At 35.3% G+C, this 16,705-nt stretch overlaps 1 protein-coding gene across 1 annotated transcript in view; it reads left to right on the forward strand.

Moving 5' to 3' along the window:
• The window catches only part of DCDC1 (doublecortin domain containing 1), a 274,909-nt gene that overhangs the window by 30,014 nt on the left and 228,190 nt on the right, over positions 1 to 16,705 (forward strand). The window contains exon 9 of the mRNA XM_070935237.1: positions 14,259 to 14,425. Coding sequence (XP_070791338.1) covers positions 14,259 to 14,425 — 167 coding nt within the window. The remainder of the gene's footprint in view (positions 1 to 14,258; positions 14,426 to 16,705) is intronic.

Genomic DNA, 16,705 nt, shown 5'->3' on the forward strand with positions numbered 1-16,705 from the left:
AAGAGAAGGATACACAACAACAACAAATCAAAAGAGTAGAATTAAATCCCGTAAAGAGAAGCTGAAGGAACAGGGAATGTTTTAGCCATGAGAAGAGAAGACCAGGAGATATAACACCATCCTTGAAATACTTTAAAATATTTCCTGTAGAAGAAAAGGAAGCAGTAATCCTATAAATCAGGGTATGAAATCATGGACTACAGTAAATTTGACAGTGGAGCCAGTTATGCAATGATGTGGTAGTCTCTTAAAGAGTTGAAGGAAATATTGAAACTGATCAATGAATTCCAGAGGAATGGGTTCTTCAGTCTTCCCTTGTTTCTCTTACTGAATGAGGAAGTAATTGTTATGCTCTATTCTTTCGTAGGGAATTATTAGAACTAGTTTTCATGTATTTATGAATACGTAAATAGTAATAGTTATAGACAATTCCCTACATAACACAAGCTTAGATATTTTTTATATACCTTTGTGTTAAAGTTAGGACTACAATTTGATCATGGGCTTGTAAATCTTTTTGCAAATTTGGAATTTTCAGGGAACATATCTGTCAGTGTTCAGTCTAATTGCTGCCAAGCTAACCAATAGCTGAAAGTCTTTTATTTCCACATATTGAGCCCAATCTCAAAGTCATTCATTTGTAAACCAACAAAAATAACTTAAACCCCTGTTCACAAAAAGAATACCAATTCCTGGATTTCCTGTCCATATAGCATGGCTTTGTTTACATTTGTCAGGAGGTTTTCTGAGATACTGAGACAAGATGAATTTCCAAAAAACATAAATAATTGTCCTGAATATAGCAACCTCATGCAATATGCTATAATCAAAAACATTTCTACTGCAGATGTGAAAGACATGCAATTACATGTAATTAATGACACACAAATATCATCTATGAAGGTAGAGAAGATTGATGGTAGCTGAGTGTAAGATCAAAGATTTAAGGATTATGGAGAGTGAAATATGGCAAAGGAGGGCTGAAGAACTTTATATTTATATTTATACTTTATATTTTACATAATCAGTTAGAAGAGGTCATCAAATAAAGTTAATGTAACTAAAACAGCAGCAGAATCTGTGGATAATTGTCAGATATTATCTAGGTTAGAAGAACTTCACATTCTTCATTTTGATCTTTGAGCATAGGGGTTTGGGCTATGCAGAAGCCCTTATCAGAATTCACTCTATAGCAGGGCTGTCAAACTCAAGGCCCGGGGGCCGGATCCGCCCGCAGAGTTCTTAGATTTGGCCCTCAGGGCTGTCCTGGAAATAGCGAAGGAGCGGCCCACGGTGCCTCTGCCAGCAAAAATGGAGCTCGCAAGGGCTGCGCGTCCCTCCCCAAGCTCCGTTTTCACTGGCAGAGAGTTGCAGGAGGCTGTCGTGGTCAAAAATGGAGGTTGGGAGCCCGTTTTCATTGGCAGAGTCACCACAGGTGCCCCCCAACACAAGTGATGTCATGCTCACCATGCCCCCTGGCCACGCCCCCCCCAAGCTCAAACATAACCCTGATGTAGCCCTCAATGAAATCAACCCTGCTCTATAGTAACTGTAATACATGGCAGGAAGCCTGCCACTTTACACATGTCTGAGTGCTTAGCTCCTGTGTTCCAGTTTGAATGTTGTAGCAGGTACATCTTTTGGGATTGTACCAGTGGTGAAATGTAAAATTTGTTAGTTCTGGTTCTGTGGGCATGGCTTGGTGGGGGGAGGGGGGGGGTAATGTGACTGGGTGGGTGTGGCCAACTTTTTTTTTTTTTTTACTTTTAAAACCATTTTTTCTACAACCTCTTTGGCCGAAGAGGTTGTAAAAAAAATGCTTTTAAAAGTCTCTGACGATCCTAGCTGAGTTGCCTGATCGGCAGAGGCTTTTTTTTCTTTTAAAAGCCTCAGCTGAAGAGGTTGTAAAAAAATGCTTTTAAAAGTCTCTGACAATCAGGCAAGTCAGCTGGGATCGTCGGAGGCTTTTAAAAGCATTTTTTCTACAACCTCTTTAGCCAAAGAGGTTGTAGAAAAAATGCTTTTAAAAGCCTCTGACGATCCCAGCTGAGCCACGGGATCATCAGAGGCTTTTTTTTTTTACTTTTAAAAGCATTTTTTTGGCTGAAGAGGTTGTAGAAAAAAATACTTTTAAAAATTAAAAAAAAAAGCCTCTGATGATTGTGCGGCTCAGCTGGGCATGGGGGGGGGCAGGGATGTTTGCTACCAGTTCTCCAAACCACCCGCCACCATCGCTACTGGATTGGGCGATCCGGCCTGAACTGGGAGCATTTCACCCCTGGATTGTATCATCTTTCAGTGAGTTTACTGTTTTTTGTATTACCCTTACCATTTTTTCCTCTCTCATCTTGTCTGATTCCCTCCTCCCCTTCCCAAATAATAAACTGTGTGGTGGTGTAATGGTTAGAATGCAGCATTGCAGGCTAATTCTGCTAACTGCCAGGAGTTTAATTCTGACCTTCGCAAGATTGACTCAGCCTTCCATCCTTCTAAGATCAGTAAAATGAGGAGCCGGATTCTTGGGGGCAATATGCTGACTCTAAACTGCTCACAGAGGGATGTAAAGCACTATGAAGTGATATATAAGTCTAAGTGCTATTTCTATTAGCTCAAAAGTGTTGATGGTTATTAGTTTTCTCTGCCATAGTACAGTTTAGGAATGCACCAACTTCAATAGCAAACAACCATTTATCTCTTGACTATGCCTTCTTTTTTTCTCCTCGCCTGACTGCAAATAGAAGTCATTTGACATCTACAGTAGTTGCCTGGGGTTTTCTGCCTATCTTTTGGAAAAAATATAGGATACAAATCAGTATCCATATTTTTTTAATTTTCAAAAATATATTTAATAAAATATGCTAACTTGTTTATTTTCAAACACTTTATAGCCACCAGTAGCACCAGTAGGTCATCAAATTATATTTCAATATTTTGCTGCTCACACTGCTTGATCATTAAGTCCTTGGTTTCCCAAATCTCTGTGCTGCCAATACTCTAACCAATACCTTATCATGTATACCAGCAAAAGTAGGCATAATTGAAACTGGAAGAATTTAAAATTCTGCAGAATTACAACATATTATTAGAAAATCTATTGTGGGAAAGAATCCCTCCCCCCCCCAATAAATGAAAACTGAATATCTTAATTGACTATAAAATGTGAATTGATGCTTTTTCTGCTGAGAAAGGGATGATTGGGCAGAAGGAGAAATAGAATGAGTGAATATCATTACTTCGCTTTTTAAAATTCTACTCTCTATCTGCAGCTGTTCATTTATATTTATTACTTTTGTATTGTGTTTCTTCAGTTATATACAGAGAAATAGGAGGCCCTTGTTGACAAAGTTCTTTCCAGTTGGGTACATGCAATATTCTTTTGCTAATGTTCCTATATATGTCATGCGTGTATGTCAAACTATTCAAGAAATGTTACGTGTCTTAGCGGTTATGAACTATCACTTCCTCTTCTGGCTTCCCAATTTTTGTTCCCATGTGTGACCCCAAACTCAGAAGATAATTGAGTATATATATTGAACACTATTAGAGTATTACTTGTTGGAGCAATATGCTGACTTTGTAAACTGCTTAGAGAGGGCTGTAAAGCACTGTGAAGTGGTATGTAAGTCTAAGTGCTATTGCTATTAATGTGGGATTTTATTTTTAAGCATGTTCAAATAAAATTGTTTTTTTTATTTTGAAATCTCATAAGTACATAGATACTTAGAAATTTAGATGAAGAATGCAACATAATTTCCTTACTTTAAAGAAAGTAAGTTTTAATATACTATCTTTAAAATAAAAGGTAAAGTTATCCCCAGGTCAAGGTCAGCTCCTGATGATTGCATTCAACACTTTCTTGGCACCATAACAGAGTTGGTTGGCTATTGCTTTTTCCAGAATAGGTTTCTGTATTTTCACTTTAGCTAACATAATCTGAATTCACATCCATATATTGCATTATCTAAACCTTAATATGTACATCCTTCCATTGTAACTTATGTTCTGACTTAAAATTTAATTCAGTTTATTCTCTTAGATTAGTTTACCAGGGCATTCAGATGAGAAACTAAGTAGTATTTTTCATTCAAACTTCCATTTAACCAAGTCTAAGGTAGGGTAGTTATTGTTATAAAGTAGGTATAATAGTTCCTAAAGCAAATAATTTGTAAAGTAGTAAATAGTTTATATACACTTTCAAATCTCCAGGTTATAAATAGGATAAGTTTCGTGAAATATTTGGCATGTTTTTGTCCACTTAATTTCAGTGATTTTACTGTATACAAAACTGTACAACTTCTTACTATAATGAGTAGGATTTTAAATGTTTTATTGTTTCTTGACTAAAATCTATTGTGTTCCAAGTTCTTGATTTTCTGTTCTGTGATTCTTAACACCTTGCATAGTCAGCTAACATGCAGTAGTAACTAGTCAAGTTATAACCTATGAAAAATACTAAATGTAAACATAACTAGTTTTACTAATTTGAAATTTAAATCATAATGAAAAGGTTATGCTCATGTTTAAATTGTAATGCTGGATTGTCTTTGTCTTTTTTGGAGTTATCTATCTGCATGGCTTACACTAAGAGCAAAAGAGAATTGGATTATACAATTAAAAGCTATTTCTGCTTTTACATATATTGTAATATGTTTATTTTCTATTTTAACCTCTTTAGACTTTTTAATATAGAAAATAGGTTAAGTGATAAAAGTAGGAAAGAAACATAAAGTCTATTGGAAAACTACCAAATGTCCTCTGCAAATAGGACCTATTCAGAATCAGTAAGCGTATGATGAGTGAAGTGGTTTTGAATATCGTCTTTAGAATCCATGCTGTTAGAAGGCCAGCCCTGAACATGGCAACTCTTATTCCTACACACAGTACCTCTTCACTCTCAATTTAACCTAAAAATCTGATGAACCCATTACTCCATACTTGATTTCATGGAACAAGGAGTAGATATAGTTACAAATGATCAATCACAAGCCGTGAACCAAAGCAGTAAGGCATTAACAATTCACACCATTTTGGTCCACTTGCTCAAGCAGAAGATGTGCCAGCATATTTAATGGACAGCAACTTCACTCAGTTTTAGAAAAGACATGACTCATGATGCATTTTAGAAATGAAGAGATTTCGTGCCTGCTAACCATTTGCACATCAGAGTTCAAAAACTTCTAAACAATTAACATAAGTGTGAGCTCTTTCTGAAGGATGAAGAATGAGTATCTAAATTAAATTTACTCAGGTAGAGTATAAAATGACCAAAGAAATGCTTCTTTCCCAATAAAGTCATGTACCATTCAATGGAATTGTGTAAATCAGCATCTTGTGAAGTAGTATGTAACACTGCAGACCCCACAGGCATCTGCCGTCAATTTAATGGGATCACTGAAGAAGCAAGGCAGCTGTGAAAGATTGCTTTAAGTACAGCAATCATGTGCTTGTCATTCTGTTCAATAGTGGAAAAATCCAAATTCGGATAGGCATCAGTATTTAAGAGAATGATTGCTAAAGCTTCTCTCATAAGTACCTTGGGGACAATAAGATTTGACATATAACATGTAAACAAAAGTACACAACAGCTGTTAGATTAGTTTTGTTTGAGTAAAATATGTCTGGATCATTTAATATAGCATGTGTTCTCTCAGTCACTCAGGCTGAGTCTGCAGACCACACTTTGGAATATTGTACACCAATAGCTGGGGGGACAGAGTTGTACAGCCATTGCCAAAATAGCAGGGAAAAAGTTTACTCAACTAACTATACCTCTTGACTACAAAAGCTTTATTGTGAACATAAGAAATAAAGTTGTATGTCACGCATATTCTTTATTTCAAAAGTTTCAATTCTCAGGCAGTTGGAGGGGCACTCATCTTAGGGATCAGATTCAGTAGATGCAACAGTCAAAGCATATTGTACGGTTATATTAAATGCACTATATCTTTTTCTTTTTTTCATTTTCTTGGATGTATTTGTCTTCATCATTAACATCAAGAACAAATCTGAAGAAAAATGTGCTTAAATTAATTTAATGACAACTGCTGAAGTTACAGGTTCTTTCAGTTTTCAGAATCTTTAAACATTATATATTTTCTGTCATGATTTTCCTTTAAGTATTTGTTTAATAATTTAAATCATAATTTTTCATGAGAAAACAGATATAAATTGAGCCTGTATGATTGTAAAACAAATTAGGGATTCAGCAGCCAATATTAATTTGGTGCTTACAGGTCTGTTTTATGTACACAAAACTAATAGAGCTAGGAGTTACGTAAGGAGTTACTTTGCCCAATATTTCATCATCTCCCCCTTTCCTTTTAGTTATCCCATATGATGGCCTATACTATTTAGTACAACCTCTCATCCTGAAAGGGGAATTTGGAAAAATTTTGGAGAATGGTTAGTTCTTGGAAACGTGTTTGTTTTTGGGCTTATTGATGTTTAAAATTTTTTTGAACATGTTACAAGTACTTGGGCAAAATGATAGCTGTAGTGTGCATGGTCAATCACAAAATACTTACCAAAAGCTTAAATACAAAAGTGCTCAAACATCAATCAGTCAGTATATTTAAGACTGATATAGATAGAGGACACAATTAGAAGACATTGAGGATGAATTCTAAGGAAGAATCTTAATACCTCAATTTCTCATTAAACTTAAAAATAAAACAAGGACTCTTCAATAGGTATGCACAAACTATTTCTGGAGATGTAATGCTTTGTACTTTCCTGTTCTTTAGTAACCTGTACTTCCGAGGAGGGTGGAGCTAAGTATAATATTGATATAAGGCTTCGGTTGGTCACAGTGCTGTAGAAACATTTTTTAATAGGGGAGAAAAACAATAATTAGAATGTGCTTAAAACTTCCCAAGGTTTTATTTCTACTGTTCTATGTCTTTATCAACCCTACATACTGTCTAGTATCAAAAGGCTCTAGCTTAACTTTTTCTACTACAACTAACCTCTTCTGTAGATTTCAAGTAGCCAAAAATAAGAGATCAATTTACAATGCCTTTCTCTTGGTCCCCCCGCCCCACCTCTGGGTATATGGTTTTACTTCCAAACTCCCAAACATTAAAAAAGACCTATGAAACCTATTTGAAAACTAAAGCTGTTATTTGAAATAAAGTTGATGCTGGAAGGTGGTGGTTTACTTTGCAATGTGCTAGCTTACAAACATCAAGGAAAACATCTGAAGGCCCTCTGGTGCCTGGAACTTCTACATTTCTTGACTTTGCTCTATACTATGATGTTTAGTGACCGTCAGATTGGGCTAATGCAAAAACAATTATATAAAGCATATTGGTTTGTCTTGTACACAAATTGATTTCATTTGTAAATATATTTACTTTGAAACCGATCTTATGATTACAGCAGACTTTGCTTCTCTATAAGAAGGCTAAGAATTTACCTTTTGGCTCCATCAAATGTTTAAAGCATACTGCAATATATGAATCATTATTACAAAGACATTACAAATAATGGAGTTTGACTGGAGTGTGTAAATTCTCCTCCCACAAGACTCTAGAATTTCCTACTACTAATCTTGATTATTAGTAGGTATATGAAAGATATATGAAAATATTAGTATTTTTATCACTGTGTAATTAATGTCTGTTTCATTTGTCTCTTCATCATCAAGCTTCTGGAATTCAGGCTAATGCAAGATATTTCATTCTACAGGTAGTCATTGACTTACAGCCATTTATTTAGCAAGTTACAACAGCACTGAAGAAAGTGACTTATCAGTCTTCATACTTACAACTGTTGCAGTATCCCCATGATTACATGCAGTGATGGGATTCAGCTGGTTCTCTCTGGATTGTGCGAACCAGTAGCGGTGACGGTAGGAGGCTCTGCCCACCTGCCTGGACATAATGCGTGACTACTGTGTATGCGCAGAAGGCTGTGCACGTGCACAGAAGTGGCGCGTGCAAGCAAAGCTAGCGCGCGCACACACTCTCCCATTTGCCAACTGGTAGGGAAGGTAAATTAATCCCACCTCTGGTCACATGATCAAAATTCAGGCCCTTGGCAACCAACATGTATTTACAGCAGTTGTAGCATCCCAAGATCATGTGATTTCCATTTGCAACCTTCCCAACCAGCTTCCCACAGAAAAATCAAAGAGGAAAGATAGATATTCTTAAAGATTGCACGATTCACTTAACAATTGCAGTGATTCATTTAAAAGTGTGGCAAAAGATATCATAAAATTGGGTGTGCCTCACTTAGCTATTCACTGAACAACCATTGCTTAGCAATGGAAATTCTGGTCTCAGTTGTGGTTGTAAAGAATACCTGTATTTTCATATCTTTAATCTCTCCCTTTTGTTGGACATTTTCTTCACCCACTGATAGGTATATTAGAAGTCCCTTGCAGCTAATGTTCAAAAGGGAGACTTCAACAAAATACTTTCAGTCCAGTTTCTCCACTCAGTCTGATCTGTTTTGGAGAGAGGATGTCTATGGAGTTTCTCAGTCATCCAGGTCATGGTTGTCCCAAAGGTGCTTTTACAGGAGGCAATTGGACTTTCTTGTTTTTCTGTCAAGATATTTTTCTTCTCATCCAAGAAGCTTCTTCAACTCTGACTGGTTGATGGAGAGAGGATGTTAATCTTTCAGGATCCTGTGATATTTAGAATTTCAAAAACAAAGAGTGGCTAAAGAAGCTTCACACAATCTTGATGATAGTAATTATCTGACCATTTCAATTGGGTTTTCAGCTGGGATATGGTAGAGAAATTGCTTTGTTTTGTTTCGTGGAAGCCTATGATAGAAACAGTATGGAGAGAATTTGGGTCTACTGCTTTTCCTCAAACACTTGATACTAGGAAGTGTTCTCAGAGTATTCATTTGAACCCTTCAGCACATTGAGATTATAGACACACTATTAAGTCCATAAAATGATATTGGAAGATTACTGTTTGATATCCAGAGTGATGAAGTAATAATATCTCTACAGGATTCCTTCTTCCTCATCTCACCTGCTGATTTGTATCTATGTGAAGCTGCTGAGGAAGGTTCTTTTGGAGTAGGGCCATAGCTGAACACAGTAGGAATATGGACTGTTTTGATTGCGTTTGGAAAGGGTACCTTGGAACACAGCACCTGCTGTGATTCATTACAGGAGTTGCGCCTATTTCCAGGATTGCATGGTTGCAGCAAAAGTCTCTTAGCAAAAACCATGTCATCTATAAAATGATAGTTTTAATGATTTGTAAACAGGTTAAATGTTTATGCTCTCACTCATCCTGAACTGAACCTGCAGTATCACATGCTCTTTGTATGCAGATTGCACACAGCTCTACTACTTCTTACCATTCAATTTGTACTCTTGAATGCTGCATAAATTCAGTAACATGCTGGATGGGGGAAGCTACTCTGCAATTAAATTCAGCTACGTTTGGTAACTAAGATATTGGGTTTCAGAATCAACTCATTTTGGATATTGCACTCTTTGGAAAGATGATCTGCAATAGCAGAATTCTCCTTGATCAGTAGCTGCCAATGAATTTTCAAGTGGGGGCTATGACAGGAAGCCATGCAGTTAAGTGTAGTGCACCAACTGTGATCCCTACTGAGCTTACTGGATTTGGTGATATCTGTCTTGCTGTGAAGATTGGAGGGTGGCAAAGGCAATGTAAGGCACCTCCCTCCAGATGAGGCTCCAGCAAGAAGAAAGTTCTGAGATAGAGTGATTGAGAAGTTCAGATGGAAGGACAAATCTGAGGATAGACCCTATCCTGGGAATCATGGCCTCTGTCAGGCAGACAATATTAGGAATATTTTTTAATGCAGGGCTAGATTAATATTAATGCAATAACTAAAGGACTGAAGGACTGAAGTAATGGAGCCTGTTTAAAAAATGTTGATATTATTTAATAAAATTCAGTTTGTTCCCTTCTATCTTAATCAAGTGTCTTTCCCATCTTCCACCCAATTACATTACCTTAGAAATTTAAAAAATTTCTAAACCAGAAAAGTGGTGGCAGCAAACAAAAAGATAAAACAAAAAAAGATTTATAACAAGGAGAATTTGGGACATATGTTCTACACTGAGATGTAAACTAAAAAAAATCTGAGATTTGTAATTTATGTAAAATGTGACAAGCTACTAACTGCTGAAAAGGAGAAGCAATCTAGAGCCTGAAATTCTTTGTGTAGGTTTAAAAGGCAATTATGGTGTTGTTGTTTTTCTTTTAAAAACAGCAGCCTAAGGAACATTCAGGCCTCACACAAAACTATGGAACTTTAGTTGCTTTCCATACTGCTGTTCCTGCATTATGGAAATCCTTCCGTCAGAGGTGAGGTGGGTCCTCACTTTCCTAGCCTTCCATAAAAGGCTCAAAACCTGGCTCTGCTGCCTTGTGTGGGGAACACAAAGGACCATGCAATTGTGGGGCTGGATGGTGCCATGAGAGCCTTCCTTTTGCCTTTTATTAACCAATATTAAATGACTATCTTGGATTTTTTTTCTTTGATTTTTTTATAATGTTATAATCTCATAATTTAATTTTTTTAAATCTTAAATTAATTTTAATATTCTAATATTAATTTTATACACTGTTTTATATGTTTATTATACTATACACTGACCAGAACCTCTCCTTGAGGGAGACACGCAGTCTAGAAACATGAAATATAAATAAACACTTTAGATCAGATTGATAAACTTGACTAGAAACAAACGAAAGAAAGATAGAAACCAATATCTTCTGTTTTGTAACTTCTTGTGTGTTGTAACTCACATTTAGGATTGCAGTAGTCTATGCTTTTATATATGGGACTAATCATAGTACACCCTACCTCTACAAAATACCACCCATAATTGTTTATTATTATTTTTATTTTTATTTGTCAAACATATATAAGATAACAAGTAAAAGTATAAACATAATTTGAATACATGAAAAGAGTAAGAGTAAAAAGGAATATTAGGACAGGGACAGTAGGCACGCTGGTGCAGTTATGCACACCCCTTACAGACCTCTTAGGAATGGGGTGAGGTCAACAGTAGACAGTTTAAGGTTAAAGTTTTGGAGGTTTGGGAAAGATACTCCAGAGTCAGGTAGTGCATTCCAGGCATTGACCACTCTGTTACTGAAGTCAAATTTTCTGTAATCGAGTTTGGAGTGGTTTACCTTGAGTTTTATCTATTATTTGCTTGTGTATTGTTGTGGTTGAAGCTGAAGTCATTGACAGGTAGGACATTGTGGCAGATAATTTTATGTACTACACTTAGGTCAGACTGAAGTCAGCGTAGTTCTAAATTGTCTAAGCCCAAAATTTGAAGTCTGGTGGCATAAGGTATTTTATTGCGGGCAGAGGAATGGAGGACTCTTCTCGTACAATATCTCTGAACTCTCTCAATTGTATTTATGTCCAATATGCAGTGTGGGTTCCAGACAGATGAGCTGTATTTAAGAATTGGTCCAGCAAATGTTGTGTATGTTCTACATACAATATTACCAGAGAAGAAGCTACGCAAGATTAGGTTAATAACATTTTTTATTTAATTAACAGTTAAAAGCATTTTTTTTGGCAATGTTGTTACAGTGGGCTTTGGCACTTAGATCTTTAGAAATGAGTACTCCAAGGTCCTTGACAGAGTGAGGGTCATCTACAAGGTCACGTCCATCTAATTTGTATTTTAGCCGCCTAAGTCTTCGGAGAGGGGCGGCATACAAATTGAATTAATAAATAAATAAATTATGTTTTGAATTTTTTCTGCCAGTGTGCAAGACAGAGCATTTGTTGGTTGAGATTTGAAGTTGCCATTTGTTAGACCAATCTGATACATAGTCAAGGTCTTTTTGAAGGGTAGTTGCATTGTCGGTGGTGTTGAATAGGTTAATCCCAGGATTTTAATTTTGCCTCCCAATTTTCCAGCATCTTAGATTGACAATTTATTGATTCATAGGGATTTAGAGGGTCCCTCTTTTAATTTTCCAGTTTAGAAGTCCCACAACCTGCAGGACAGCAAGTATACAATACTTAAACCTCACAACATGAGCTCTCTCCTGCACTGCCTTGCAAATATAGTAATGTGTTTGAAATGATACCGATTCTGCTCTTCCCACTAACCCAATTTTGAGTCTGTATTATAAATCATTTAGATTCCTGCAATATATCCCGACCTATTGTTTAATAATAATAACAAAATGTTACATTTATACTCCTAATTCCCAATGACTCTGGGATTACAGAAATTGCCTCTGCCAACAAATATGGAAAAGACCAAAAAAAGAGATACCTATTGTATACTCCAATCTCTAAAAGGGAAATTTAAAAGAATATTCTAATCACAAGACATGTTGAAGATCTTTCAAAAGAAATTAGAGTCATATATGAAAAAAGAAGCAGCAGTTGAACAGAGAGGTATTAGAACAGAGGATCATAATATCATATAGTATAATATCAAATCTGGTGGATGATGGAAATAGCCACAGTATATTTTTAAAAGTTGTAAATCTTTGTTTTTTTACTTGTTGCACACTTTTTGTTGGCATTCCCTGAGTGGAAAGCTATTATGTTGAAGTTGTGCATTCTGCTGTAATGTATGTCAATCTTGCTCACTTACAGTAGTGTGGCTTGATGCACACAAAGAATGTGAGATCCAGGACATGATTTTGGGCCTGTAGTAACTGAGGAAATGGTCTTACAGAGTTTCCACACCACTATCCTCCAGTATTACACAACCTTTATAAGGTATTTCTCATCTTCAAGAAACGTGACTGAAAAAGAGTGGTATTGGTTGCTCCTCACAATGAGAAGTAAAAGGAAAAAAGATTTTGAAAAAAAAATGACACTATATATATCATTTAGAGGATATTTACTATGAAAAGTAGCTAGTTCAAGATCAGTTCATCAATGCAAGTTTGAGAATTCTTTTTTTTAAAAAAACAGTAAGTGAAATAAGCATATGCAGAGTGGTTCTCTCTATCACTGAACAATATTGTTGTTTTATTTTTCCCACTTAGTAAAAAATGTAAACCTGAAGCAGAGTTTTATTCATTTATCACATAGCCTTTCCTTTCCAATCTGTACTTCTCTGTTTAGAATTTAAATACTTCTTCCATTGCTAACTAAATACAAAACTTCTTCCCCTGCACACATGAATTCACAATTTTTTTCCATCCAGGAAGTCTTTGCACTATTCTCCTATTCTCTTCCTTTGTTCATTTCCAGTGATAGGCAAGCTGTCCTTTTCCATTTCCTAAACTTAATTTGTTCATAGCCTATCAGAATTTAGTGTAAGGATTCTGAAGTTAATCAATGCAATTGGAGGAAAAGGAAATGCACTGTAAAACATTGGTGCTTCCTCACACTGGTAATATAACAGAATACTGAAAACAATCAGAAGAGCCTAGATCTTTACAATTAGTAAGATTTGTTCCAGTTTATTACTGATAAGGTATTTCCTATTAGTATTTATTCTCAAAATGCAAAGTAAAAGAAAATGAACAAATTCTGTCATCAAACATGTGACTTTTCGTACTTTACATGTAATCTTCATAAAATAAATATTACAGTTACTTACAAAAATATTTCCATATAATTTAGAAAAAACATATATGTATTTGACTTCTGGTGACAAGGCATGACAAAAAAAAAATGAAAAATAGGTTGCCTTACTCAGCGTCAATAATATTTACATGATCTCATTTTCTTCTTCACTTAACCTTTAACCCTGGAATGATACTAAATAGATTTTATTCTTTTTTGTCAGAAAAAAGTATTTTTTAAAAAACAAATAGGCCTTAAAAGCAATCCTTACATTTACTGTATTTTAATAATGATCACTTGTGCAACATTTTCAAGCTGTAAACATATATACTCCTTGACAGAAAACTATACATCGAAACAACATGGATTTAGCAATTTTATCAGGACAATGCCAGTAAGTAGATTTCAGCAAGGTTGGTTCCAACTCATCTGTGATAAATGAGAAGATAAGGCAATCAGTGCACACCATGACACTCTGTGCAGCTAGTTAGACACACTTCAAAACTATTCAGGTGTGCGCACAAGGCTTATGAGTCTTACATAGTTTGGGGGGGGGGATGTCTCAATATAAATATATCCTTCATAGTGGCCACCAGAAATGCAGGATCTGTTTTGTAAGACAACACCAAGCAGATAAAAATAATAGATGTTAACAGTTCTGGTCTGGGAAACACCATTCAGATTATGTGTTTTAGCTGGATCAAAAAAAAAAAAATCTCTCCCTCCATTTCTTTTTCTCTGTGCAGTTCCTATGCTTGAGAAATGTCTGCAAAATTCCATCACACCTTTATGGGGACCTCTTTGGGTTTCTAAAGGAGAAGGCTTTAGCCCAACTGGAGCCAAGATATATATCCAAGGAGTATTATTGGCCTTGTACCAGCGATTAAAATCTGCAAAAAACTACTGTGATCAGGTGAGTTATCCCAGTCTCGTTTTTTCTTTTCCATTTTTAATTGTTACTTGTAGAAAGCTGTGGAACTTTTTGATAAGAAAATGTGACATGCTATACAATATATTGTGTATTTTATAAGTAGTCGAACTGTATATTAAAGGTGTATGTCTTTCTGTGTAAGGAATTATACAGCTAATGTTTGAGGGCTGCACACTGTGTACGAGCAGACAAACTGCTGTGGAAATAATCTCTACTTGTTCTGTTTACGATAACTTATAGTTGAGTATATGTACTTTTTCATAATTTATATTTTTCTAGGAGGATCCAGTTAATGTTAACTAGACCTGAAATATACTTCACATTTTTTTTAAAAAAATATATCCATATAAACATAACCAAAATTGCCTTTTTTTCTCTTTTAATTGTTTGCTCTGAAGGGAAGCCCTCAGCAAGTCAGTCATGATAGACTTGTTAGGGATACAGAATACATTTAATTTCTATACACAACAGTAAGTATTTATTTCCATGTTACTGTAGACAAAAAAACTCACCAATGAAGTTAATCAGCATTTTGTCTATAGTGAATGTCTATATTTTTCTTAACAGTTAGGCATATATTTCAATGTCTTTCTCTGTAATGAAGCTGAACTGAAATGGAGTATGCATGCATTATCATGGAACGTGTGTGTGTGTGTGTGTGTGTGTGTGTGTGTATCTATATAATTTTATATTTAGAAGATATTTGAAAATGCAAGGCAGGAAAACTGGTCAGAAATAAAGATTGCAACTTAAAATGAAATTTATAGTAGATTTCAGGCCATGCACTAAATATGATTTAAGCATGCTCTCAGTCTTCATAAGGGATGGGTGAGCAAGGGAGACAGGCGAAAAAAGGTATATGCTTTTTATACAGCACCTCCTGCTGTTTAGATCCATAAAGAGAAATGAGCATTTACTTTGGAATAAATTATTTTGTTGTTGAACTAATAGTGATCTAAGCTAGTAATCAAAGATAGGAAATATATGAGTATATCACAAACATTTGGTTTCACAAATGCTGGCTTTTAATACTGTGCATTAAAACAAAACAGAACAAAAATGTTTCCTTATCTTTAAAACAATTTTTACCAGTTAAAAAGTTTTTGATGCAAACATGAAGAAGGGTATATGATTGTTCCAGTAAAGGCTGTGTTTCCTAAAATGAAATATGTCTCTAATGCAATTCAGTGCTTAATTATTATTATTGTAAGTAAAGTTAATAATAAACAAATGGTATTTGCTATTATTTTCAGTGTTTATATTCATAAATACATGCAAACATAATTCTACAACATAATAGCAATTTTCATGTATTTTATTTCTTTGCTTACATCAAAGAATTTCCATATTGATATATGGAAAGCATTTTAAGAGTTTATATAGGAGAATATTTATATAGGAGAATGGAAAACGTGGAATGTTTTACAATGGAAAGAAAAGCATGGTCACAGGACTATGCATTAATTTTTCTTTTAGTCATATTTGATAGGTTTAAGTTAATAATAGTAAATGAGTACATTTCTTATTAGATTTATATCCTAGCTTGATCTTAATAAACAAGGGTCGCATGCATAATCCTCCCCCCTCTTTTTATCCACAAAAACAACAACCCTGTGAAGTAGATAGGGAAGAGAGTGTGAGTAGCCCAAACTCATGCAGCTGGCTTGCATGTCTAAAGTAGGGCTAGAATTCATAGTCTCCCACTGCTAAAGTGGCTTTCAAACATAAAAGTCCTGTGTAGTTACATATTTCCACTTTTAAAGCTAAAATGATAGAAATTTGGCATAGTTGTACTTGCATTTATTAATTACATTCTGAAATATAATTCTTCATCCTGTTTTTCCTTATCCCCCTTTTTTTACTTAAAAGATAACCAACACATTAGCTCTGACCCTCCAAAACATTAGTTGCATTCTGATATACTTACAGTTACTTTCTCCCATCTAAACTTCCTTATAATTCTGAAAATCATGGGATCTTCTCACAGATATGCTAAAGGACTGTAAAAGGAATCAGCAATTTTTTTCGTTCCCATAGGTTGGAGTTTGTACTGTTGCAAGTGTGGTTGGACTACAAACCACTGTCAGCATGTATTAATGTTAAAAAGTGCAATCTGCAGATATGGTCTGCCATATATCAATAGTCCATATTAAGAATCCAAACATGGAACACACTGCGCATCCCGCAGCTCATGGGCTGTCCTATTATCTCCATCACAACTGTGTTCTTGCCAGAAGATGTTGTGAATGTTCAAATCAGTCA

This window comes from Pituophis catenifer, unplaced genomic scaffold (assembly GCF_029215685.1).
Source record: "Pituophis catenifer annectens isolate HBS135680 unplaced genomic scaffold, rPitCat1.0.hap2 SCAF_1, whole genome shotgun sequence".
In the NCBI taxonomy this organism is placed as follows: Eukaryota; Metazoa; Chordata; class Lepidosauria; order Squamata; family Colubridae; genus Pituophis; species Pituophis catenifer.